General features: G+C 52.7%; 1 protein-coding gene and 1 long non-coding RNA gene across 3 annotated transcripts; one reads left to right on the forward strand and one right to left on the reverse strand.

Annotated features, from left to right (window-relative positions):
- Positions 1-5,245: 5,245 nt before the first annotated feature.
- Stx2 (syntaxin 2) lies at positions 5,246-24,228 on the forward strand. 2 transcript variants are annotated; one of them, XM_090320494.1, is made up of 10 exons: positions 5,246-5,413; positions 7,535-7,609; positions 9,389-9,488; positions 11,625-11,699; positions 14,318-14,391; positions 15,139-15,247; positions 16,514-16,587; positions 16,685-16,822; positions 18,468-18,578; positions 22,395-24,228. In XM_090320494.1, exons 1-10 carry the CDS (start codon positions 5,384-5,386, stop codon positions 22,470-22,472), a joined length of 864 nt encoding a protein of 287 aa, XP_090176620.1. In that variant the 5' UTR covers positions 5,246-5,383; the 3' UTR covers positions 22,473-24,228. The 2 variants fall into 2 exon arrangements, with proteins under 2 accessions (XP_090176620.1, XP_090176621.1); XM_090320495.1 differs by lacking the exons at positions 5,246-5,413; positions 7,535-7,609; positions 9,389-9,488; positions 11,625-11,699 and adding an exon at positions 13,021-13,074.
- LOC150044921 (uncharacterized) lies at positions 8,463-12,891 on the reverse strand. The gene is made up of 3 exons (XR_016532979.1): positions 12,497-12,891; positions 9,579-9,744; positions 8,463-8,812 (listed from the first exon to the last, which is right to left on the reverse strand). It is a non-coding gene; the product is annotated as an uncharacterized LOC150044921 (long non-coding RNA).
- Positions 24,229-25,206: the final 978 nt, after the last annotated feature.

Consider the following 25,206-nt stretch of genomic DNA (forward strand, 5'->3'; position numbering starts at 1 on the left):
CCTCGCGGGGCGGGGCAACGGCGCCGCGCCCAACCACGCGGCCGGCGCGGGCGCGCACGCACCTACGTACGCACGTTCGCGCCGCCCGAACCCCGCGCCCCGCGGCGGCGCGGCGGGTCACGTGGCGGCGGAGCCGGCGCGGGGACGCGCACGCACGGCGGGCGGCGAGACCTCGTGCGCCGGCTCTCCGGGCGGGCTGGCGGCGCGCATGCGCGGAGGGCGGAGGGCGCGCCCCGCTCCCGCCGCTCCCGCGCGCGATGGCCGGGCCGGCCGCGCCTGGGCGGGAAAGGTTCGCGCCGGTCCCTCCCAGGCGGCTGCCTCCGTTCCGTGCGCCCCCCCCGCGCCCCCTGCCGGCGCCCCCGCCGGTCCCGGCGCCGGGTCGGGCGTCCAGACCCGCGGGCGCGCCGGGGCGGGGTGGTCACGTGGCCGGCGCCGCGCCCCGCGCCCGCGCGTGGAGGAGGGCGAGCGGAGGGGCGACGCGGGCCGGGCGCGGCGGTAGACGGTCCCGCGCCCCGCCCGCACGGCCGCCCCGCTCCGCCCCGCGGCCTCCCGGTGCAGGGAGGAGCCCCGCCCGGGCGTGGTCGGCGCGGGGCTCGGCCTGCGCCCCTGCGCCCCTGCGCCCCTGCGCCCTTGCCGTTTCCCGGCGGCTGGTGGGGCTCGGCTGGCTCTGAGCCCGACCCTCCGCTCAGCCGCCGGCCGCCTGCACGTCTCGTCTTGGGTTTTGTTTCCCGGTCCCGGCCTGGGGGCCCGGGCAGGCCCTGCACGCGGGCCCTGCGCGCGCGCCCGGACGTGGAAGTGAGGCTCCCAGCGCTGGTGCTGCGGCCTGAGGCTGAGGTTCAGAGCCGTGAGTCCCCGTGGAACACGTCTGACCCCTCGCCCTCGCGGCGGACAGCGCCCGGCCTGCACCCACCCGTGGCCGGCTCCTCGTCTCCTCCACTTGTCTCCTGTTCCCAGCCTGTCTGCCCACCTGCCTGAAGTAATGCTCCTGGAGTGAGAAGTCCCCTCAGCCTGACTCAGATGGGCCACAAAACTCAGTCTGTGGCTCCTGTGACTGCGCGCAACGTCACCAGTGCCCCCATCTCCCCAGTGTTGGCTCACACACGACCCTGCCGCCTCTTCCGCACAGTTCTGTTGGGCGAGTCAGGTGAGGCGAGGTCTGGAGGAGAACAAAGCTGATTGTGTGTCAGGCCTGGCCAAGAAGCATGTGCCAGCCCCCGTGGAGTTCTCACATCTGTTTCCTGTCGTGATTCCAGAAGGCATTCCATTGCCCTCCCCTCCCCATCAGTGGCACGGCTCTTCTCCCTCCACGGCGCTGAACGTATGGCTGCCTTCTCCAGATCCGCTCATAGCTCTGTGTGTAGGGCAGGGACTCTAAAGGTGCCCTCCGTATTCTTCACTGCCTGGTCCCAGTTCTGGGAAGGGATATCTATCACCGGATGCTGTAGACCAGACGCTCTGCAGTAGGCCCATACTCCAGGAACTAAATACCCAGTTTCCTTCAACGACTCTGGTTTTTGTTTGGTGGCATTGACGATTGCACTGTGTTTTGTGCTCAGCAGAAAGCTCTGCCATTTGAGTCACACCCTCAGCTCTGTAACTGTGCTTTGACTCCATTACTGTGATCTATGTTCCAAACACAACTTGACCACAATATAACAAAATATTAATATTTATAGCCTCTTTTTTTTTTTGCCACGTTGGGGCTTGAGCTCAGGGCCTGAGCACTTAGGCTTTCTCAAGGCTAGAGCAATACCACTTGAGCCACAGCACCACTTCCGGCTTTTTCTATGTATGTGGTACTGAGGAATTGAACCCCAGTCTTCATGCATGCTAGGTAAGCGCTCTACCACTAGGCCAAACTCCAGACCCAAGATTCATTCTTTCTGAGGCAGGATAAGGAAAGTGTTGGCTGTTAATTCAATGTTGTCCAACTGTGGTCCTTCTGTTTATTATTTTTACCAGACCTGGGCCTTGAACTCAGGGCCTGGGCACTGTCCTTCGGCTTTTGCAAGGCTAGCATTCTATCACTTGAATCACAGCACCACTTTGTACTTTTTTCTTGTATGTGGTATGCAGGAATGGAACCCAGGGCTTTGTGCATGCTAGGCATGTACTCTACCACCAGACCACGCTCCCGGCCCGTGGCCCTTCCATTCTTCGTGTTGGAACCCTTAGTTGGGGAAGTGGGGAACGGGGTCAGGCCAGGAGCTTACTGGCTCACGGTGTGCAGGCCTGTGACCCCAGCACTCAGGACACCAAGGCAGGAGAAGTGGGAGTGTAAGGCTAGATGGGCTGCACAGTGTATTCCTGTCACAAACAGAAGGATTGGAATTGCTTCTAGGTGCATTTGACTTGACGTGGAGCACCTCTGATCTGAGGGAGACCCACATGCCCAGGCCAGTTTACGACCACATGTATTTAGCCATACCCACACTGGCCACCCACAAGCTCTCATTAATTAAGTGCTTTAGAGGAACCTTCATCAGGGTAAGTTAAGGCCGTGATAGATTTCTGCACAATGCAGTTATCTCCAGAGAAGTGGAGGTAGACCAAATGTTATTTTTGCCACTAAGGCTGCATTTGCCCTTCTCCAGTCAGTATGTTCCTTTCCCAGCGAAGACACACCCCCCGCACCCCCAGCTTATCTTCAATCCCTGGAGTTCCGTGGAGGCACTTTTTGTGTGATATGGCCACAGGACCCAGGTCTGACTTACTACAACCCACCAATCCCCCAATCCAGGGATTGGCTTCTTGTGAGGCTACCTAGCAGAATTGAGCCAATTAGGAGTGAAATTTGGGGGTGATGCAGTATCTACCTGGAATCCAAGCTACTTCCTACTTTCTCTCCTTGGGACTTAGCTGAAAGACCCCCTCCTGATACATATAGTGATATCCAGGCCCAAGACAGGCTCAGTAACTGCAGGGGAATCCGTTCTTGTGGGGTTTCACTCAGTGATGGGTCATCTGTTAAGTCCTTATTTGGACTGGCTATGAGCCTGCCTCCAAGGATGTTTGGCTGTGTGCAGATTGGCAGACTGTTCTTATTCAGTGTAATTTGTGCACATCTAGTGTTTGTTCAGGTTCAATTCTTTCTTTTTTTTTTTTTTTTTTTGCCAGTCTGGGCTTGAGCTCAGGGCTTGAGCACTGTCCTTGGACTTTCTCAAAGCTAGAGCTCTACTACTTGAACCTCAAAACCACTTTCAGCTTTTTTCTATGTATGTGGTACCAAGGAATGGAACCCCGGTCTTTGTGCATGGTAGGCAAGCACTCTACCACTAGGCCAAACTCCCGGCCCTCTTTCATCAAATTTTAAAGTCAGTGCCAATCCTGCAGCATGCAGTTTTACACAAAGTTAATTTTTATCTTGTTGATTCTTTTCCCAAACTCTGATTTCCCTAGGTAAGTTTTCTTGTTGTTATGACAAACAGGATATAACTTTCAATCTATGTGTTTTAAGTTTGTAGCAAGTTTCAGCACATAGAGTTTAACTCTTCTTAAATTGCACTTTATTTCTCAGGATAATAAATATAAATGGCTTCCATTTACTGTTTCTAAACAAGCAGGCACAGTAATAGGCAGATCACAGCCTGTGGGCACAGTAAGGTTGAAATGGGAAAGTCCAAGAGTCTTTCAGAAGCGGAGGCCAGAGAAATGAATCTTCCTCTGAAGTTGCAATGAACATGACTAGCAGGACTAGGATGAAGCTAAATCTAACCCTCTATTCTCTCCTCCTGTGAATACATACTGAGTGCCTCAGATGAGCTGGAACAATGAACAAAGCAGACTCCAGCCCTGGTCCCTGGGCCTTACATTTTACAAGCAGCCTGCTCACAGTCTGTAATCTGTAATGTTTATTTTTATACCCACAACAATGGATCAGGGCTTTTTTTATTCTAGGTAAAAACAATAAAAAAAGTGTATTAGTTAATAAAAGTTATGGGATGTCTTGGTTTCAGGGACAGCTTGACACAGAGGCTCAAATACATTTTGGTCCTCCTTCCATTTTACTTGTTTGTATTTAACACCTATCTCAGATATGTTCAGTAGCCTCTGCTGCATTTTTATAGTCAAAATAGAATTTTTTTTTTGTGCCAGTCCTGGGGCTTGAACTCAGGGCCTTGGTACTGTTTTTGAGCTTTCTCAAGGCGAGCACTTTAACTTGAGGCACAGTACCACTTCCAGCTTTTTCTGTGTATGTGGTACTGAGGAGTCGAAGCCAGGCTTTGTGCATGCTAGGCAAGTGCTCTACAACTAGGCTACACTCCAGGCCTTAAATGGGAAATTTTTTCCAACTCACATCCATTAAGTTATATTTGGTTTAAGTTACAAAAAATTAACAAAGAAAGGAAGATATGCGTGTAATGCACGCACATTCAAGGCATTACCATTTGTCTCCCTAGTTTGGTCTTTGCTTTCCTGACTCCATAACTTTCCTATTACCAGTGGACTTCAATGCCTTACGCCTCAACTTTCAACACAGTTCGGGGCTTAGTTCTCCAAATATAAATGAAGATTTAAGGATGTTAAGTGAAGCCAGAAGGCTGAGGTCCTAAAAGAACTGGTGTCCTTAGAGGGACAGGAAGGGGCCATCTGTCTGTCTGTCTGCCTGCCTGCCTGCCTGCCTGCCTCTGTCTCTCAGTAAAGACCCAGACCATGTGAAGACACATTGAAAAGCTGGCGACTAATCACTAGAAACCCAGGATCACTGACTTCTAGCCTCCCCTCAGGCTCGCTCTCCTCCCCCTCCCCCTCTCCCCCTCCCTCTCCCCCCCCCCCCCCCCCCCCCCGTGGCTCCCGTTCATGGAGAGGGTCTCCCGGACTCTCTTCCTGAGCTGGCTCCTAACCAAGACCCTCAGAGCTCAGCCTCCTGAGTGGTGACGCAGGACCGGGGTTCAGAGCCAGCCCCGAGGCTGTCCCCGCCGGTCAACCACCGGGAGAGCGGCGGTAGCCTTGAGCTGCCTAGGCCCAGAGTTCAAGTCCCACGAGGCCCCCCAGGTGAAGGACGGGACCCGAACACTCAGCCGACCAGCCTGAGCCGCCAGGCCGGGCCCCGCCCCCGGGCCGTGGCTCCGCCTCCGGCCGGGGCCCGCTACCCCAGGCCCCGCCCAGCGCGCCCCGCCCCGGCGTGCCGACTTCCCGCTGGAATGCACCAATGGGAGGGGCGGGGCGGCTGGGGAGCGCGGCGCGCATGCGCAGAGGGCTCGGGCGCGGTTGCCTTGGCAGCGCCGGCCCGAGGGAGGGCGGCGGCGGCGGCGGCGGCGCCGGGCCGGGACCCCGGCGGGCTGAGGCGGCGGCGCGGCCACCCGAGCGAGCGTGGGGCCCTGCCGGAGGCGGCGCGGGGCAAGCCTGAGCGCCGGGGCCCGCCGCCCGGCGGCCGGCGGGGATGCGGGACCGGCTGCCGGACCTGACGGCGGTGAGCGCCGCGCCGGGTAGCGGTCCGGGCCGGCGGGGCGGCGCGGGGGGCCGGGGCGCGGCCCCAGGGCGGGGCCCTCCGGGGCGGGGGTCCCGTCGAGATCCCGGTCCCCCGTCCCGGGACTGTCTCGGGGAGGCGGGCGGGCGGCCCTGCTCCCCGCCGCGGGGCGCGGCCTCCCGGGCCGGGCTGGGCCGGGCGCTCCCCCGCGGGGCTCCCCGCTCCGGTTCCTGAGGGCGTGTCGCCCGTGCCCCACCCAGACCCCGTGGACCGGACCCTGTGCAGCCCGGGCCTTGTGCAGCCCCCGAGGGCAGGCAGGGGATCGAGCGTCGAGGGGCCCCCGGGCCGGGCCGCCGCCCCCCGAGGGCACGGGCTGCGCTGGGCCGCCTCTCCCCGAGGGCCCGGGCTGGGCTGGGCCGCCTCTCCCCGAGGGCACGGGCTGGGCTGGGCCGCCTCTCCCCGAGGGCACGGGCTGGGCTGGGTGCCGCCTCTCCCCCGAGGGCACGGGCTGGGCTGGGCCGCCTCTCCCCGAGGGCACGGGCTGGGCTGGGCCGCCTCTCCCCGAGGGCACGGGCTGGGCTGGGTGCCGCCTCTCCCCCGAGGGCACGGGCTGGGCTGGGCCGCCTCTCCCCGAGGGCACGGGCTGGGCTGGGCCGCCTCTCCCCGAGGGCACGGGCTGGGCTGGGTGCCGCCTCTCCCCCGAGGGCACGGGCTGGGCTGGGCCGCCTCTCCCCGAGGGCACGGGCTGGGCGCCGCCTCTCCCGGAGGGCACGGGCTGGGCTGGGCTGGGCTGGGCCGCCTCTCCCCGAGGGCACGGGCTGCGCCGGGCCGGGCCCTCCCCGAGGTCCTCCCTGGAGCGGCCCTCTTCCCAGTGGCCCTGCCAGCGCGCTTGGCTGGCCCGTGGGGCGGCCCTGTGGCCGGGACTTGAGCCCCTCTGGCCCGCCGCCCACAGCACAGCTGGGTGCGCGCAGTGGCGTCTTTCTCAGTAGCGGTGTGCGGAGCCTAGGGCGCAGGGTGGTGGCTTTGCCCGAGGGCCACTCGAGGCGGGCCTGCCTCCCAGGGCCGGTGAGGGTGACAGATTCCCACCTCAGGCACCCACACCCTTCCCCGCCCTCACTGCCCTCCTCCCCGGGCAGCCTGGGCACCCGGGACGGGACCCTGGACGACATCCTAACTAAACCTGAGTTTTGTTCTTAAATATTCCTGGGTGGCAGGCAGGTCAGTGGCCATCGGCTCCTTTGAGGTCAGAACTGCACTGACTCACATGCCCCACGGGAGAGTGCATGCGTGCGCGCCGTGTGGCCAGTCCTCAGGAAGGGCTGTGTGCCTTGGAGGCCAGTGTCCCCTGCAGCCCTAGACAGAGCTCTGGCTCCTTCGGACGTCTTCAGTGTTGGCTGCACGAGGCGGCTTGGAAGGCGCTTTCCAGGTGGGACCTCCAGTGCTGCTCGGCCTCCGCTGCCGCCTGGGCAGCCGTGCGGGCGCGAGCTTCTGGTGCCCAGGCGTGTGGACCTGCAGGGTGCTCCTTGTGCAGCCTCCCCAGGATCTGAGGGGTGTGGCGCAGCCAGGCTCTCTGGGAATGCCGTCTTGGTGACTGTTTCTTCTTCCCAGTCTCTTTCAAGTCCTCCTGCAGTTTGTCCTTCCTTATTAAAGTTTTCACTAAACAAGCATGGTGGGCTGGGGGGGGGGGCTGTCCACTTAGAGGAAGTAAGGAGCACCTGCTGAAATTCCTTGACCGTTCTTGGAAAGTTCTCATATGCTCTAGGGAAGTCGGCTAGCAATGTCAGCTCTTGTGTCTTTACAGGAAATATAAATATGCAATGCAGGCAGTTTCACAGCTGGAAGACAAAAGTAGTGTGAACTGTAGTGACTTCTGTGTGAAAGTGAATGATTCTGAATTGCTCAGTTCTGGAAAAAAAAAAACCAACCCTCTCTCCTTTTTCCCAGGGATCCACCTTCTTCCTCTCAGGGCTTTGGTTGTAGTTCCCCCCCCCCCACCTTGCCAGTTCCTTATACTGTGGCTCCAGCCTGTGAAGATCTTGGGGGGGGGGTCCTAAATTGCTTTTGGCTTATTTTCATGCATAAGAATTTTAAAATCTGAATTTTTATTTTACATTTCTATTTTAGTGTAGGAAAAATGATGATGGAGACACAGTTCTTGTTGTGGAAAAGGACCATTTTATGGACGATTTCTTCCATCAGGTGAGAGCATTGGTGGACATTCATAGTTTTCCTTTGAGCTTTGTTGTAGTCATGGTGTTTCTGACCATGAGAAACAGTGCAGCAGCGCACACAGATGTGGGCCTGCAGTGCTGGGGGGCGGGGGCTATCACTGTGCTTTGAGGCCGCATGCTTAGAGCTCCTGAGGCAAAAGGCCTCACAATTCAACTTGTTCCTGTAGTTGAGTGGTGCATGACTATTTTTTGTTTGGTTTTGAGAAAAGGTCTTGCTTGCTATGTAGCCCAGGTTGGCCTCAAACACTGGATCCTCCTATCTTGACCTCCCCAGTGCTGGAGGACTGGTTTACGAAGTTTCCTGAAAAGATCTAAGTTTTCTGAGACTTTGAGTATTGAAATGTTAATACTGAGACAAAGACTGTTCCCCCACGGAATCTTACACAGAGTTCCCCACCCATCCATCCCTTGGGCATCCAGGTGTGTGTCACTGGAAGCCCTTGTGCTTGCCGACTTAGGAGATGTGACACAGGTGACATAGTGACTGGAACAGGTTCACGTGTGTGTCGAGGAGGCTCTGCCCTCGATGTGCACAGAGACCCTGCAGCTAGGCCCACTGAGGGGAGGGGGAAGGGGAGGTAGGATGGGAGAAGGGAGAGGAGGGCAGGGGAGGGGGGGGACAGAGCTCAGCTCAGCTCAGCTCCCTTCTCTGTGGGATCCACCTCTGGGCTTCTGGTGGTGTGAATCCCAGAATCCCCTTCTGCGGTCTGGCTGGTGTGCCATGCGGTTTCCTGTAGGAATGCAAACCGTGGCTACATCCAGTGTGTACTGACCCCAAGACCTGTGGCTTGTGTTTTACAATGACACAGCAAAAGTTCTAAAAGTGCCAGTTTGCATTTTACTACTCTTACTTAATGAAATTAATTTACAGAATGGTGACGTACACACTATTCTTCCGAAATTGTGTGTAAATGGAAATGACACACAGGTCGAGTGGAGCAGCCATCCCTGTTCTTTAAAAGCAGAGCTCATGGTTGGCCTATACTTCAATACTTTGGTATTCAAAATGTGCTCTGCCGCCTGGATAGTCATTGTTGGGAGGTTCCCGAGGTCTTTCCAAGAGCTTCATGCAGTTAAAACAGTCCTCTTAGTCTTATCCTAAGATGTGGTGAGCGCTTTCTCCGTTGCTTACAGTGACTCAGAGCCACTGTGTCTTCCATTAGACAAGAACCTAGGCCGACAAGAAACATAAATCCTGGTTCCTCTTGCATCTGATTTTGGGGGCAAATGCTCTTTTCTATAAAGACATTTATGTTAACACAGGAATTGTTTCCTGTTGGTTGCCATTATAAGTTTTTGCAACCAAGGGGACTTAAAGCAGTACCCATCTATTACTTGATAGGCAGGGATGGATGTGAGTGCAGGCTAGAATCAAGGCAGGGCAGGGCAGCATAGCATCCCTTGAGCACAGTGTGAGAATAGAAAAGGCTCTTATTTCTTTATATGGTGATTCTCCCCCCCCTTTCTGTCTGTCTGTCTGTCTGTCTGTCTGTCTCTCTCTCTCTGCAGTTCTGAGGCTTGAACTCAGGGCCTGGGCACTGTCCTTGGGCTTTCTCACGGATAGTGTGCTACCCTTGAGCCACAGCACCACTTCCTGGCTTTTTTTTTTTTCTGTATATGTGGTACCCAGGGCTTCGTGCATGCTAGGAGGGGGCTCCACCATTAGGCCACACTTCCGGCCCCTCTTCTTTCTTTTTTTGTAATGTAAAGCAACAGCAAATTTGAACTTCTGACTCGTCTCTCCTAGGTGGAGGAGATTAGACACAGCATCACCAAAATAGCTCAATATGTGGAAGAGGTAAAGAAAAACCACAGCATCATTCTTTCTGCCCCAAACCCGGAAGGAAGTACGTTGTCTGTCTGTCTGTCTGTCTGTCTGTGTTTCACTCTGCCTACAGCATAGGGTCATAACTCTAGTTTCACCCTAGATGCCATGCCTTGGGCAGCCCTCAGTTTTCCCAGCTTCCTCTGTGGCGTTTTATGGCTCCTTGCACCATATCTCATGTTCAGGCAGGTTGAGGACCACAGAAGTGCAGGATCCGAGGGAACGCTTAGAACTGACTCTGCAGAGCTTGGGGCGCTGTAGCCAGAGCCATCACATGTCTGCAGTGAAAAGGGAATAAGCAAATGTCAGGTTTGGATAGTGACTAGTACAAGATCAATTTGGAAAGTAATATATGCTTGTTAGAGCTGGAGACAGACATTGCTAGGGAAAGCCTGTAGATGGGCTGTGGGCAGTAACCACTGTGGATAGCATGCAAGCAAATACATTTCAAGGAAGCACACATAGAGCTGGGACAGTTAAAAACAGTTGCTTGGTCTGGAATGATGGGCATTGGGTCAGATAGGGTCTGAGCAAGCCAAGATTACAAGCATCTCGTTATGGGGATAACTGTTATCTTTCTATTGAGTCCTTGACTCTGGGTATATGAATGTGTACCTGGATAGAAAATGTAACTGGATAGGACTATTACATATATTTATATATCTATATATGATATACTAGTACCAGTAATATTGATTTTTTTTTTACACCAGTCCTGGGGCTTGAACTCAGGGCCTGAGCACTGTCCTTGGGCTTTCTCAAGGCCTCAAGGCTAGAGCTCTGCCACTTGAGCCACAGCACCATTTCTAGCTTGTTCTATGTATATCGTACCGAGGAATCAAACCTGGGTCTTCATGTATGCTAGGGAAGCCCTCTACCACTAAGCCATGCTCCTGGCCCCAGTATTACTGATTTTTAAGAATTTTTTTCATATATTTTTTATTGTAATTAATAGAAGGTACATTACTTCACACATGTTGATACCCTTTCTCATGTCATGGTCCCCATTTCCCTCCTACCCCCCCACCCCCGGAAGATTTTTTTTTTTTTTGTGGGTAATGGGGCTTGAACTTGGCCTGGGCGCTGTCCCTGAGCTCTTCAGCTCAGGGCCACCACCCTACCCTCGAGCCAGGCTCCACTTCCCATTTTCTAGAGGTTACTTAGAGATAAGAGTCTCAGGTTCTTTAGTGCCTGGACTGGTTTTGAACCTCAATCCTCAGATGTCAACCTCCTGAGTAGCTAGGATTACAGGTGTGAACCACCTTCCCTGGCTTTAAGAATTTTTTTATTGCTATTATAAAGATCATGTACAGAGGAGTGACAGTTACAGAAGTCAAGTAAAGGGTCCATTTCTTTTTTTTTTTTCTTTTTTCTTTCTTTTTGCAGTCCTGGCTTGAACTCCAGGCCTGAGCACTGTCCTTGGACTTTCTCAAGGCTAGAGCTCTACCACTTGAGCCTCAGCACCACTTCTGGCTTTTTTTTCTATGTATGTGGAACTAAGGAATCGAACCTGGGTCTTCGTGCGTGCTACGCAAGCACTCTACCACTAGGCCAAACTCCTGGCCCAGGGTCCATTTCTTTCCAGCCATTGTCACCTCTCCTTTGGCCTTTCTCAGCCTCTACCTCCATCTCTGTAAGCTGTGCAGTTCTTTTTCACCACAGTGTCCAGTGAGCACCATTGCTGGCTTGCTCACCCTTTGCTCCTCCATCTCTGCCTCTCCTTGTACTCTCAAAGACAGGTACCTGAGCAAACGAACAGCAAACAGAAGGCAAAAAGAAAAGCACCTTTTACTTTGGTACTATTAATTTTACTCCATATGCTTGTGTACAGACATGACTTTGATGGATGGTGCTGGTGTGGGGGCTTTCTTTAGTGATGGTGGGAGTTGTACTCTGCTCCTCCAGGCCGGGGCTGGAGGGCTGGCACCCTAGCACCACCTGCTGGTGGGGCAGGCCCGGGCCTTCCCAGGGCCGTGCTGCACCCCTGCTCTATCTGCTACGCTGTTGGTTGCCCTGGTACCATACCTGGAGACCCACTGGGGGAAGGAGGAGGCTCTCTGAGGAAAAAGACTAGGGAATTCGTGCTTCTTCCTTTAAATTTAGTAGACTACTTATATCGACAGTTGTAGATCAGATGTCTTAATTTTGTCTTTTAAAGAAATAAAAGAAGAGCTTGAGGACCTGAACAAAGAAATCAAGAAAATTGCTAACAAAATACGGGCCAAGTTGAAGGGTATGTCTGTCTTGTTTATTGATGGTAGGAGTTGTGGGTAATTGTTATTTTCTTTTCTTTTCCTTTCCTTTCCTCTTTCTTTCTTTCTTTCTTTCTTTCTTTCTTTCTTTCTTTCTTTCTTTCTTTCTTTCTTTCTTTTTGTGCCAGTCCTGGTGACTGAACTCAGGGCCTGAGCACTGTCCTTGGGTTTTCTCAAGGCTAGAGCTCTACCACTTGAGCCACAGCACCACTTCTGGCTTTTTTCTATGTATGTGGTACTGAGGAATCGAACCAGGGTCTTCGTGCATGCTAGGTAAGCACTCTACTAGGCCATACTCCCAGCCCATACTTTCTTCCTTTATAGTTACTATTCCCTGTCCCTTTCACATTTAATATTGTGACTTCCTGTGAATTCTGTATGTATTTGGAGTGTTCCAGTGAGTGGGTGCTTGCTTACCTTGTTCTTCTGCTGGCCTGGGACCCTGTGGACATTGTTTCAGGTGTTGAGCAGGTAGAATGGCCTTCAGAGTGAGTTGCTGAGTCCGCTGTGCTGTGGTTCTCAGCTGGGAGGGGTTTATGCTGCTGCCAGGTGCTTAGTGGTGACAGTAAGGACAGTAAGGAGACACGCCGGGCACTGCTCTAGGCCAGTGTCCTCCCACTGCACCAGACCCAGATGATAAGACCCAGAAAAGGGCAGTTCTGTTAGTGTGCACCTCAAGACCATTCTCAAATCTTAACTACATTAGCAAGGAATCAAACTGATTGCTGTTATTAGTATAATAAAATATATGGGGTTTATATTTTCCCAGTGAGCTTACAGTTTTGGAGATCTTGATCTGGACCCCAGTTCGTGGCTGAGTCTTTAGACACGTCTCTTCCTCTAGCACTTTTTCCTTTGGTGGGAGGACCTCAGCCTTTCTCTTCATGCCCTGTGGGTTTAAGTGGGCTAGCCGTCCTCTATGCTCACTGTAGATGGGTTCTTATTTTTCTAGACTTGAAAGGTCCAGATTGTTTTCCCCCTGCTCATACTGGAGTTTGAGCTCAGGGGCTTTTCCTCTTGCTCAGTTTATTACCCTCCTGGCCGGTGCTCTATCACTGTGCCTTCACTCCCAGCTTTTTGCTAGTTAACTGGACATGATCATCTTTCCGACTTGTTTGCCTCGGCTGGGTTCCGATCTCAGCCTCTTAGCCAGGACTGCAGGAGTCGTGAGGCACCAGCACCAGCAGCAGCGCCTCTCTGGGGTTAGGGATCATGGTTGCATAAGAGACAGCCACACCCCTTTTTGTGACATCATCCACAACTCATGACGATTGCCAAGATCCAAACTCTCCTCCTCACCTCTGGTTGTGCCTGGTGCCCTTGCCCTGTACAGCTGGGGTTCCATTTCTTGCACAGGTTTGTGGGTTGGTTCCTGAGCACTTCAGAGAGAACCAGCACAGTGTTGTTGTTTCTTGTTTGCTGTCACAAACACCTGCTATGGGATAGCTGTTGCTCTAAGCACTGTTTCTTTCAGTAGAGAGTCACATTCAGGCTTGTTAGGGCACCTACAAGTGGCTTGGACTCCTTTCTCATTCAACATTTCTCTCCCACTTTCCCTCCCTCTTGGTCAGCTTTTCTAGATGTCTGCAGTGACAGAGCAAGGCCTGGTATACTGTTTTTCTGTAGAATAAAATTAATCATAATTTCTCATTGATATTTCAAACTAAGAACTAAGGATGGATTTACTTAACCTAAGAAATCTTTTTTTTTTTTTTTTTTTTTTTGCCAGTCCGGAGCTTGAGCTCAGGGCCTGGGCACTGTCCTTGAGCTTTCTCAAGACTAGTACTCTACCACTTGAGCTGCAGCACCACTTCCAGATTTTTTCTGTATATGTGATAACCAAGGAATTGAACCCAGGGCTTTGTGCATGCTAGACAAATACTTACCACTAGGCCAAACTCCGAGCACAGCAATACTTGTTTTTTTAATGTTTTAGGAGGGATTGGAGTTTGAAGTGAGGGCCTTGTGCTTTGGGAGATATTACATCTCTTTCCAGCTGTGTCCCCATCTTGGCTCTTCCTGATGCACAGCTCACGGACACTGTCCTCTAGGTGCCTGCCAGTATTGGCACTGAGAGTGTGACTGCTCAACTGGCTTACTTCTGTCCCTCAGCATTACCTGGGCTTTTCTTCAAAATTCTGTGTTTCAGAATCACTTGGAATAGTTCTTGTTTGTGTGATTATACCATTAACTCACTTAATCTATAGGTAGTATTTTTTTTTAATTTTAGAGATTGTTCTTTTCAGTGTTTGATTTTGTATTATAATTCTGCGAGACATTTGTGTTATTCTAAAACAAAGTATACTCAAAAACTTGGGGTTTTTCCTGTGCCCATACCCCCGTATGGTATCTCTTTCCCCTCGGGGTAGCCTTCCATTTCCACCGTTAGTGGAATAAATAAATGTGTGTGTGATTCATTAAGGTTAGCAAAAAAGCCCCTGTTGATGGAGAGGCCCTTGGGGGATTGCTCATTTATTTGGTAGCTCTGCCTGCAGTCCCTAGAGGAGTATTTTTAGATGTTACAAGATGGGCTTTCTTAGGAGATGAAGAAAGAAAGCAGTTTGGCTGTTGAACTGAACTCTGTCGTGTTTCTTTCTAGCTATTGAACAAAGCTTTGATCAGGATGAGAATGGGAACCGTGCCTCGGTGGACCTTCGGATACGGAGGACCCAGGTTTGATGGGCGGCTCCATGCAGACTGGAGTAATGGGGAGGAATACGCCACTTTACATGTTCCAAGCTTAGTATGGTTCGTTTTCTACGGTCACATCTGCCTGCACAATGTTCCTTCTTGAGAGGACCTTGTAGGTTGTATGTCTTTCCATGGAGAAAACATCTTTTCCTGTCCTCCATAGAGTTCTGAGGAGCAGAGACTTTTCCCGGTTTCACCCATGTTGTTGGCATGGCCCAGACCTTTGTGGGCTTTGGGACATGGCAAAGGCAAACGCAGAATATTTAGCTCTGCGTGGCCGTGGGCTCCACCGTGTGTAGCTTGAGTAGCCTGCTAGGGTCCCGTCCCAGAGTCTCTGTCCTGTCCTTGTCAATAGGCTGCTCCCAGAGGCTGGCTGACCTGTCAGCATGGGCACAAATGGGAAAGCAGGGTTCCTGTGACAGAGAAGGAAGGAGGGCAGCCCTGGGCGGCTCCCAGCTAGGATTCCTTCCAGCTGTAGAGGCTTTTTTTTGTTTTTTTTTGGCCAGTCCTGGGGCTTGAATTTAGGGTCTGGGCCCTGTCCCTGAGCTTCTTTTGCTCAAGGCTGGCACTCTACCACTTGCGCCACGGCACCACTTCGGGCTTATTTGTTTCTGGGAATTGGAACCCAGAACTTCATGCATGTAGGCAAGCACTCTACCACTAAGCTGTAACTTTCATAGAAGCAGGGCTCGGAATGTGTACTAACATCACCCTTTCCTGCTTTGCTAGCATTCAGTGCTGTCCCGAAAGTTTGTGGAAGTCATGACGGAATACAATGAAGCACAGACTCTCTTTCGGGAGCGAAGCAAGGGGCGCATCCAGCGCCAGCTAGAAATAAGTAAGTGTGAAGTCTCCAAGTTTCTTCCTTGCGTCTCACTCCACACACCCCCTCTCCCCCCAGTCCTGGGCCTTGAACTCAGGGCCTGGCACTGTCCTTGAGCTTTCTAAGGCTAGTGCTCTACCACTTGAGCCACATCACCACTTCCAGATTTTTCTGTGTATGTGGTACCAAGAAATTGAACCCAGGGCTTTGTGCATGCTAGGCCATGCTCCTGGCCCCCAGACAAAGTATTAAGAAGAATATCTCTCACCAGTGTTGTAAAGAGTCAAAGTCTTTGCTAGCAACAACTTGGAGTCAACCAGAACTGTCATTATTTATCTCTTAATAAACTTCTCTGTTGGGCCAGGAGTTTGGCCTAGTGGTAGAGTGCTTGCCTAGCATACACAAAGACCCTGGTTCGATTCCTCGGAACCACATACATAGAAAAAGCCAGAAGTGGTGCTGAGGCTCAAGTGGTAGAGTTCTAGCCTTCAGGAAAGTCCAAGGACAGTGCTCAGGCCCTGAGTTCCATCCCCAGGACTAAAAATAAAAAAAAACAAAACAACAACAACAACAAAAAACTTCTTAGTGAGAAGACTTGAAGTTGCTGAACTTTCAAGAGTTTTAGTGAAATTTGGAAAATGTTTAGACTTGACTTCTGTGTCCTGGTGGCCCCTCCTGCGGCCCTGGTCTGGGTACGGCCTCCCATTCTGTTCACTGATAACATGCCATGCCAGCTTACCAGGATTCACCTTTTGGCCAGAAACCGGGGTTAAACCTGTACGAAGATAGTAAATTACTGGCTTTCTTTCCCAGGTGTTCTTGTCAATATACACTTGGTGACATGTTCTAGTGCAAGGCAGCCCTGGTGCTCTCAGCCCCTCTTGCCACTCAGCCTTAGCTTCTTTTCTAGTGAAAGTACATTTAGCAGGGACTTTAGTACGTTTAGGGGCCGGGAGTTTGGCCGAGAGGTAGAATGCTCACCAGCATGTATGAAGCCGTAGATTGGATTCCTTGGTACCATAGAAAAATTTGGAGGTGGTGCTGTGGCTCTAGTGGTAGGGTGCTCGCCTTGAGAAAGTTCAATGACCGTGCCCAGGCCCCAGGTTCAGCCCCAGAACTGGAAAAAACAACAACAAAAACCATTCACCACCCCCTTACCTGTAGTTGGTAACCTAGCCGTAAAGATCTGCTGTGGACGGTGCCCTGTCCTGCAGGTAGCATTCGAGAGCTCCTGCTCTGGACAGCACCCTGTCCTGAGCACAGCTGGCTTGTCTTCCTCAGCTGGAAGAACCACCACGGACGAGGAGCTGGAGGAGATGCTGGAGAGTGGAAAGCCCTCCATCTTCACCTCGGACGTGAGTGCCGGCCCCGCTCGCGCGCTTCCCGGGGACGCAGCCTGCACTTCCAGACCCCAGCAGCTCAGTAACGGGCCTTTACTTTTGCATTTCAAAGATCATTTCAGATTCACAGATTACCAGACAAGCTCTCAACGAGATAGAGTCTCGTCACAAAGACATCATGAAGCTGGAGAGCAGCATCCGGGAGCTGCACGAGATGTTCATGGACATGGCTATGTTTGTGGAGACCCAGGTGAGACTCCCTGCCCCGCTGGCCGTGGGCGCGGATTGGACAGGATTCCCAAGCGCTGAAACTGTTTTCAGTTCCACCGTGGAGTGAGTCGTGTAGAGGCTGGCCAGGCTCCTGGGCAGCTGTGGGCAGCATCTATTTTTTGCTTATAGAAAAATGTTAGTGAACGACACAAATGTTTATGGTACAATTTTTAGTTAAAAGGTACTAAACACTTTACATAGATACCATACCTACAAACAAGTGCAAGTTTATGTACACGCAAAAACACACAGCCGCCTGATTGTGGCAGGCTGTGGGGTGTGCCTCCTCTCTGTTTATTTTCAAGTTTCCCACAAGGGAAACATATTGCAGTAACACTGGGACAGGTCTCGGGGCATCAGCCTCCTGGGGGCTTGGCTCGGAACTCGGGTGAGCGGCGTGGCTGGCCCGTGGTGCTCTCAGGGAGCCACGGCTCCGGCCGGCAGGGACCTGGAGGACCGGCCGCTCCCCACCATTACAGATTCCTCGCAAGCGTGGCTGGTGCGTGCCTGCCTGTGACTGCACACCCTCCAGCCCCCCGTGCTGTGAGGTCCTGGGTGGGGTATCACCCTAGGTGAGGTGGAGGCCCTGAGGCTCTCAGGATGGGGTCAGATGCTCCAGAATATACTTCTGAGATTCCTTTTTGTGTTGCTTGGATCCTGCAAGGTAGGCCAGGAAACCAGCCGAAGGGTGAGTTTTGCTCCCATGGGCTTCTCTAGCCTTTTAAAAACGATGCTTGCTTTGTTCATAAAAACAAGCATGAACAAGCCAAGTGCTGGCAGTTTTCTGGTCTAGGCACACGTGTTCCTTTTGGGTCTTGGGTGGAGTGGCTGCCACTCTGAGTGAGAACTGAAGAGGGGAGTCTGGCTGCCATCTTACTGTCAGGAAGTATCCAATGTGTTCCTGGGAAAGCAGACTGGGTGGGAGTCACTACAGAGGCTTTCCTGACCGTGTTCCAGGGTAGGCCTGCTTCATGTGAAGCAGCTTGTCTCGGTGTCACCTCTCATGGACTCTTCGAATCAGATGTGTGTCCATCTAAGTCTGAGGGTATAAGCTTGTGAATGATAAGTCTCCTATCCGTCCTTTTCCAATGCTTTGCTCCTCCGGCTGCAGACTTTGTCTCCTGGTGGGCGGAAGCCAGGTAATGTATTCATTCATTCCCCCCACCATGCCGTGCGTGGGGCAGTACACCGCTTTGCATTGTGGTTTTCAGTTCAGTCACTGATGCCACACAGAACCGGTGGAGGTTTACGTGGTGGATGGGATGTCATCCTTTGTGTGCTGAATGTTTTGCACATGAGTAAAACATGAGTTCCGCACGGTGCTTCTGGCCCTGCTTCACTGTTGATTAGTTCACCACGGGGCGGTCTCGGGGCCGGCAGACGTGCAGCTTCTGTCAGTCCCGCTGGCCATCATTTCAGCGCTCTAAGATACAAATTGAATTCCACTTGTTCCATGTTGGCACATTTATACAGTCTTAACCTCCACCTTCCCATGCGGGTAAAAGAATTGGATACTCATTTCATGCCCATTGTGGTTCTACAGAAGCTTCATGTTGTATGGTTATCAAGATAGATCATTAAGTCTTTTGAAAATAGCTGCTAACGTTGAAACTTGTTGTTTGAAGGGTGAAATGATCAACAACATAGAGAAAAATGTCATGAACGCCGCAGACTACGTGGAACATGCTAAAGAAGAAACTAAAAAAGCTATTAGATATCACAGCAAAGCAAGAAGGGTGAGTTTGGTTTTCGAGAATTAAGTGTTTTCCTTTGTTTTCAAGTTGTAATATGTTACCATAAGCCTGCTGCAAAGATAGTCCCTCCAAATAAAAATTTCTTCAATGTTTCATTTAAAAACCAAAGTCCTTCTTTTTGCCTAGTAAGTCTAAGGCTTATCAGATCAATTGACTGAAAAGCATTTTGCCTTCTAAGTAGTCAGAATCCTCACAGGGTCAGGCCTGTGCTGCTCCCCGTCCTGGCTGGGTGAGCGAGGGTTTGGGGTTCTCGTCCCAGGGTCTTTATGGGCAGGGGATTGTAGAGCTACTGGACTGACACTTGCCCTGAAGGTGATGGCTGATGTATTTTATGCAGTGAACGCTTGTGCTCTGGTTAGAGGATTTGCTAGTTCTTTGCTTTGGAGGGAGGGAGGAGGGTTGTTGGAGGCGGGGGCCTGCCGTCTGTTTTCACGTAGCACCCACAGGAAGACATGCCCCAACCAGGAGCCGTGCACCCTGCGGGCACACAGAGGAGGGGGCCCCGGGGGGTGAACGTGGCTAACGTAGGTGTCTTAGTGCCGTGCACGTGGGCCCTGCACACCCAGTCACGTGCAGCAATGCTGAGGATGACACGAGTGCTCCATCCTGGGCATGGAAGCTCTTCAGAGGCCCTCAAGGCGAGGAGGGCACGCGGCCAACAGCAGACAGGAGGGGGAGGAGGGCCTTCCCGTCCCAGTACTTATTCCCCAGCTTCTGCACTGGTGGCACACCTCAATCCTTCCTCTGGACACCCTGTGCCCCACTGCTGAGGCATGCCGTCCGTGACAGGGTGCCCCCCTTGAGTACTAAGTCACCAAGAAGCCAAGGGCAGAGACTCAGCAGGTGTCTGTAACTAGCAGGTCGGCCGACGTGACAGCCAGGGTGGTGTGACGGATGTCTTGGTGGCAGTGTGCAGTCGCTGCTGTAACCCACGTGCTTTCCTTTGACAGAAGAAGTGGGTGATGGCTGCTGTGGCAGTGGCGGTCATTGCCGTGCTTGCTCTAATTATTGGCTTATCCGTTGGCAAATGATGGTGTGGATGGCGCTGGGTGCCTGCGCTGACGGGGCAGCAGTAAGTCACGAATCAACTCACTTACTAACTTCTTCAGTCAGCCAGGAGGAGCAGGTGCCTGGCTCCTCTGTGCTTAGCACTCAGCCATGCTGGTCCCCTGAGCACGGCGTGTTTGTGATACTGACCGTCACACCAGCCCGCCTGGCTTGGGCTCTCCAGACGCCAGCCACTGTGCCCTGCAGTGTGGCTTGTGACAGTGGCACTCTGGGAGACCCCGATGCACAGTGGGCCCTCAGAAAAGGCCACGTGAGTCAGCAGAGCCTCATCCTCTGGGAAGAGGCAGCATTGATCACTGCCGTACCTCTGCAGTTCACTCCAGTGAGGCAGTGAGCCCTGCCCTCCCCCGGGAATCCCTGGGTCTGCCCCTCCGGCTGGTGCGCATCTGCCTGCTCGGAAGTCATCCTTTCCTCGTAAAGGAGAGGGCGCAGTGCATGCGGCGCTGGTCAGCGTACAGAAAGCATCTTTGTCTTTGTTTCTGTGCACGTGGGCCTTCCCCACACTCTAGCCATCTTGTGCATGGGGCACCTTCTGCCCTGGCCCTCAATTGGAGTGCTGATCCCAGATACCGCTTCCTAGTGCATGTCGGGGGCCATGCGAGGTGCAGGGGGCACCGAGACCATTACGGCAGTTCCAGGGAGCGCACTCTGAGGGTGTGAAGGCCTCACACCCAGGCCCTCACTGCCGGGGCTCTCTCCTGGGGCAGGGCCTGCTGTTCTTCACTTGGGTCAGCGGTGGGCCTGGAGCCTGGGTGGCTGTGCTCTGATGCCCACAGGCTCCACGGGCAAGGCGAGCGGTCAGTCACTAGTGAGAGCCCAGTCCTGGGCCTGTCCACTTGGGGCTCTCCACCTTCGGGGAGCGCTTCGCATCTCTATCTGGGAGGATGTTTTCAGTATCTCCTACCACTCTCCTCTTAATTTTGCTGAACTAGAAGCACAGCTTATGTGCTGACTTGCTGCTGAAATGTGGCTTTTCTATTCATCTCTAAAATTCGCAATTTCTCCATTATTTTCTAGTGTTTATAACATGGCTGGTGCCAGTGGCTCTCCAAAGGTGGAGTTACCTTCTGAGTGGGAGCCTGTGGGAGGGTGCTGCTTCTCGTGGGGGCTGCTTGGTATAGACATTGACTAAGGAAAGCTCCGCTTGGTGTACCCCTGGGGAGCAGCCGGTGTCCTGCTCTGACGCCAGCTGAGCAGTTGCTCAGTGCCTGCAGCTATGGAAGAATGACCTGTTTTAGTAAAACGAAAGTACATGCCAACACGTGGCTGGTGCTCCACCTCTCGAGCCACGCTCCCAGCCCTTTCAAGGCTGTATTTTTCAGGTAGGGTTATCGTGTTTTTGCTCTGGGTGGGCTTGGGCCTTGAGCCTCCCACCTGCGCCTCACAAGTGGCTGGCATCGCGGGCATGTGTTCCCGTACGTGATGTGTTGATCAAGATGCACTTTCTCCATGGATGTCTGGGCCTGGCCTGGCCCTGAACTTCATTTCCCCCCAGTTTCCACCTTCTGAGAAGCTGCTTTGACCACGCTTTCACGCTGAAGCCAATGTGTGTGGCATGCTCTTCTGTGGGCTCTCCGCGTGCCTGTCCCCTGCCCTGCAGGCTGCTCTGTAGTCCTCGCTCCCAGGATGCTGCTGTGGGTGGGGTGGGGTGCCCGTCTTGGTGGGAAGATGCAACCCAGCGGTTGTGCAGTGGTTGGCGGCAGAGGCCCCGTGAGCTCATGACTTGAGCTCATCATCAGCTGACTCCACAGACATCTTTACTGAAGGAGAGGGTGGTAGTCAGGTCTGTGAAACTTGGGGTGCAGGCGGGACACCCAAACCCTACACCTACATGCCATGTATTCCCCTGTTCTGGAAGCTGCTGGGTCGGGGTTACACATACTTGGCAGGCAGCAGGACAGCCAGGCAGAAGCAGGGCTGTGGTGACCTCGCGGAGGGAGGCCTGGGAGGGTGGATGCCGACAGCAAGGATCCTGGTGGGCGGGGATACCTGCCGGGGGGTGCAGGGAGGGAGCCCCGAGCCAGGGCTATTCCTGGACTGTTGGTCTCCCAGCCCAGAACACATCTGGAAGTCACTGAGGGCCTGGTCTCGCTTCCCTGTGTGAGGCCGGCGTCGTCAGCAGGCCCTCAGTGGATGGCCCATCTAGGGCTGTCCAGGGCCAGTGGGCAGAGCCCCTGGCCTCTGTCTGTGTGCTGGGGATACCTCCCACCACCTTCCACAGGCCTGGCAGGGGCTGAACCACTGAGCCTCCTCCCCAGCGAGACTTCTCCACGCGTGAGTGTGGCACACCTTTGTAGCTATCGCCTAGAAAGAGAAGCTCTGCATTTTAGAAGAGAACTTGTAGCCAGCCAGCGTGGTGTGTCTTTTGTCTTCCCGGCTCCTTTTCCTGCTCCTTTAGACAAGGATCCCAGGGAGACAGAACGTAGCTTTCCGTGTGTGGGGTGAGGAGGCTTCATACTGAAACCCCCAGAAGCCACCGAGTGCTGGGCGGGGCCTGCACCTGGCTCTGGGGCAGTGCAAGGCCAAGCTCCCGTGACACACTTTTTCATGTATTAACTGTACAGCACATGTCTAGGATGTAGAAAGTACACTGCGTTTGGACTTTTTCCTTTTCTATGACCTTGTGGTTTGTCTTTTAAACTATCTCAGCTTTCAGAAGGATTTTGTTAGGAAATGACTTTGTTGATTTCTTTGATACATTGCAAATTAACGTTTTTCTTTATCTTGCAGAAAATGATGTTCATTATTATTTGTGTAGTTATTTTGCTTGTGATCCTTGGAATTATCCTAGCAACAACATTGTCATAGCAACCACGTTCCAAAGAGCCGTTTATCTCCGGAGACCCGGACGGCACCTGCAACAAACCAGCGTCCTGTCGATTCAGGAGTGGACATGGACACTGAGGCTCAGCGTCCTGTCACTTCAGGACTGGGCGTGGACACTGAGGCTCGGTGTTGCGTTCACTCGAGAGGAGGGGCAGGGCAGAGGCCTTGCCTTGAACCCACCCCGCAGATGCCCAGTGGATGGGAGGCGCTGCCCATGGCCCGGGACTCAGCGCAGACCTAACAGTGTGACTGCTGGAAGTTCAGTGGCCTGGAAATAAGGAATGATTGAAAATTGCAATTTTTAAAAACTATTTCAGTGTTAAAATGTATGTAAAGTTTAATTAGGAGTATTTTATGTTACGAAACAATTTGATTGCAGGTCTAAGCATAGCTCTCCTCCCTTCTGCCTAGCTGACATTTGCTAATTAAGAGCCTTTTTGTACTAGGTTTAATTCATGTTTATATCTTATTTGCAGAAATAGTTTTTATTATCACAGGGCTGTTTTGTAAGATATTTGTAGTTCTGAATGTTTGTGGACTGTTTAATGTGTAAACATCTAATTGACCCCCTTTTGCCTGTTAGATGTGCCTGCGAAGGACCTCTACGTGCTGGTCCTTGTTAGCGTGGCTGGGTACAGCTTCCTGTTGTCACAGAGGCACCTGCCACACGGCCTCAAACCCCTCAAGTGCCTTCTGTTGGCATTGACTTTGGAGTTCCCTCCTGAGAACTCTGGTCTGTTGCAGCCAGTTTTGCTACCTGCCCCCGTACTGAGGAATAAATGTTTCCTACGTCGTGAAGATCACTGTGTCCTCTTTGCGCATGGGAAGCAAGACGGTGTTTCCCGTTTACCTGATAGAGTCTGCACTTGAGATGGTGATGAAACCAAGGTTTATTATTCTCTAAACTGAAGGAATGATTCCCAGATATTAAGTAATCCTATTGAATTTAAATTCTTATACGTAGATGTCCTTAAGTACTTACTATTCTACTGAACTCTTCATTCCCAACGTTGATGTGAGTCTATGATGCTTAACCCTGGCGTTGCTGAAGGCTTTTAGTTTCAGAATGTGGTTTGTTTTTGGCCTGGGAAATGTGTGACTCGGTGGGTGGACGTGCGTTAGCAGAGGCCTGGGGGTGGACGTGCACGTGGACATCCTTCGCTTGAACTGACATAACTGGTTTTGAACACTAAGTAAGACTGAACACTTTAGAAACCATGTTCCCTATTTCACATAATTATGACTTTGACACGCTTGTGACTTCCACGGCCTGGTTCCATGTCTGTGTCCTCCCCTTTGCCATCCTGCGTGTAAAAAGAGGTGTGGGAGGGCCGAGCTGGGCTCTCTCTGCACGTGGGCCTCATGGTCCACTGTGGACAGACATTCCCCCAGGCTTTCCCCTCGGCTCCCCGGGGTCCTCAGCGCCTACCCGCCTCCTGCTCTCGGGTGGGGCCCTGGGCCCTGATGGCCGCCTCAAGCGGGCATTTTTCCTGGCCTGGCCACCCGTCTGGACATGAAAGTCAGCTGCCAGCACCTTCCATGCCTTCTGAAATTCAACTAACAAATAACGTTTTACACACTCACGTGTCCATTCTTCTGGTCGTTTCTTCAAATATTTTGAGTTTGTATTAAAAACTTCTCAGAGAAGCAAAAAAAAAAATACTTTCTACCTTGTCATTCTTGGAAAACTTTTGGGGAGATAAGTTATTGCATATCTATGAATAAATTGTTAAACTAAGACCTTACTGTGCCTCTTCTTATGCATGCTGTGAGCTGGTCGATTGAGGTATCATCGTTCACAAAGGCTTTTGACTCTTTCTCGCTGCCGTCCTGAGCCTCTCTGGTCAACGTCCTGAATGTCGGCACCATCTACTCAGAACCTGGCTTCCAACTGTCCATCGCCAGCAGTGCCGCAGTGGAAGTGGGCAGGCTGCAGGGGTTCTGCCAGCTCGAAGAACCATGGGCTCATGGGGACACCCTCCCTGCCACGCTCTGGAGTCGTTCTCATCAACTGGGATTGTCTATGAGTGCTTTGAAACTTAAGCTCTTGGGCTGGGAGTGTGGCCTACTGGTAGAGTGCTTGCCTAGCATGCATGAAGACCTGGGTTCAATTCTTTGGTACCGCATACATAGAAAAAAGCCGGAAGTGGTGCTGAGGCTCAAGTGGTAGAGCTCTAGCTTTGAGAAAGTCCAAGGACAGTGCTCAGGCCCTGAGCTCAAGCCCAGGACTGGCAAACAAAAAAACAAAAACAAAACAAAACAAACAAACAAACTTAAGCTCTTTTGCTTATCAGATCTTAACCATAGATATCTAGAACTCCACTGGAGGTGGGCTCAAGTGGTAGAGCTCCTGCCTAACAAGTGTGAGGCCCTGAGGTCAATCCCGAGTGTTTTCATTTTTATTTCTTGGGATGCTGTGGTTTGAGCTCAGCCCTTCTCTGCCTCCTGCCCATTTTGCTTCAGATAATTACTGAAGCAAATTACCTTGTGCCTTTGTGCCGGGCTGCTTCACCTCTGGTTTCCAACCTGTGCCACCACAGGTGCTTATGCTTGTAGTAGGCTGCTGACTGAGGCAGGTCTCTTAGCATTCCCCTGAGCTGCCTCAGACTTGAGCCTCTCGGTCTCTCCCTCACACATAGCGAAGCCCAGAACGTCCTGGAGAAAATTCAGTCAGATTCCTCATATTTTACTTCAGTCTCTTCCTAGGTTTCTTCCA

Source organism: Megascapheus bottae, chromosome 28 (genome assembly GCF_031878675.1).
Source record: "Megascapheus bottae isolate mThoBot1 chromosome 28, mThoBot2.hap1, whole genome shotgun sequence".
Taxonomy (NCBI): Eukaryota; Metazoa; Chordata; class Mammalia; order Rodentia; family Geomyidae; genus Megascapheus; species Megascapheus bottae.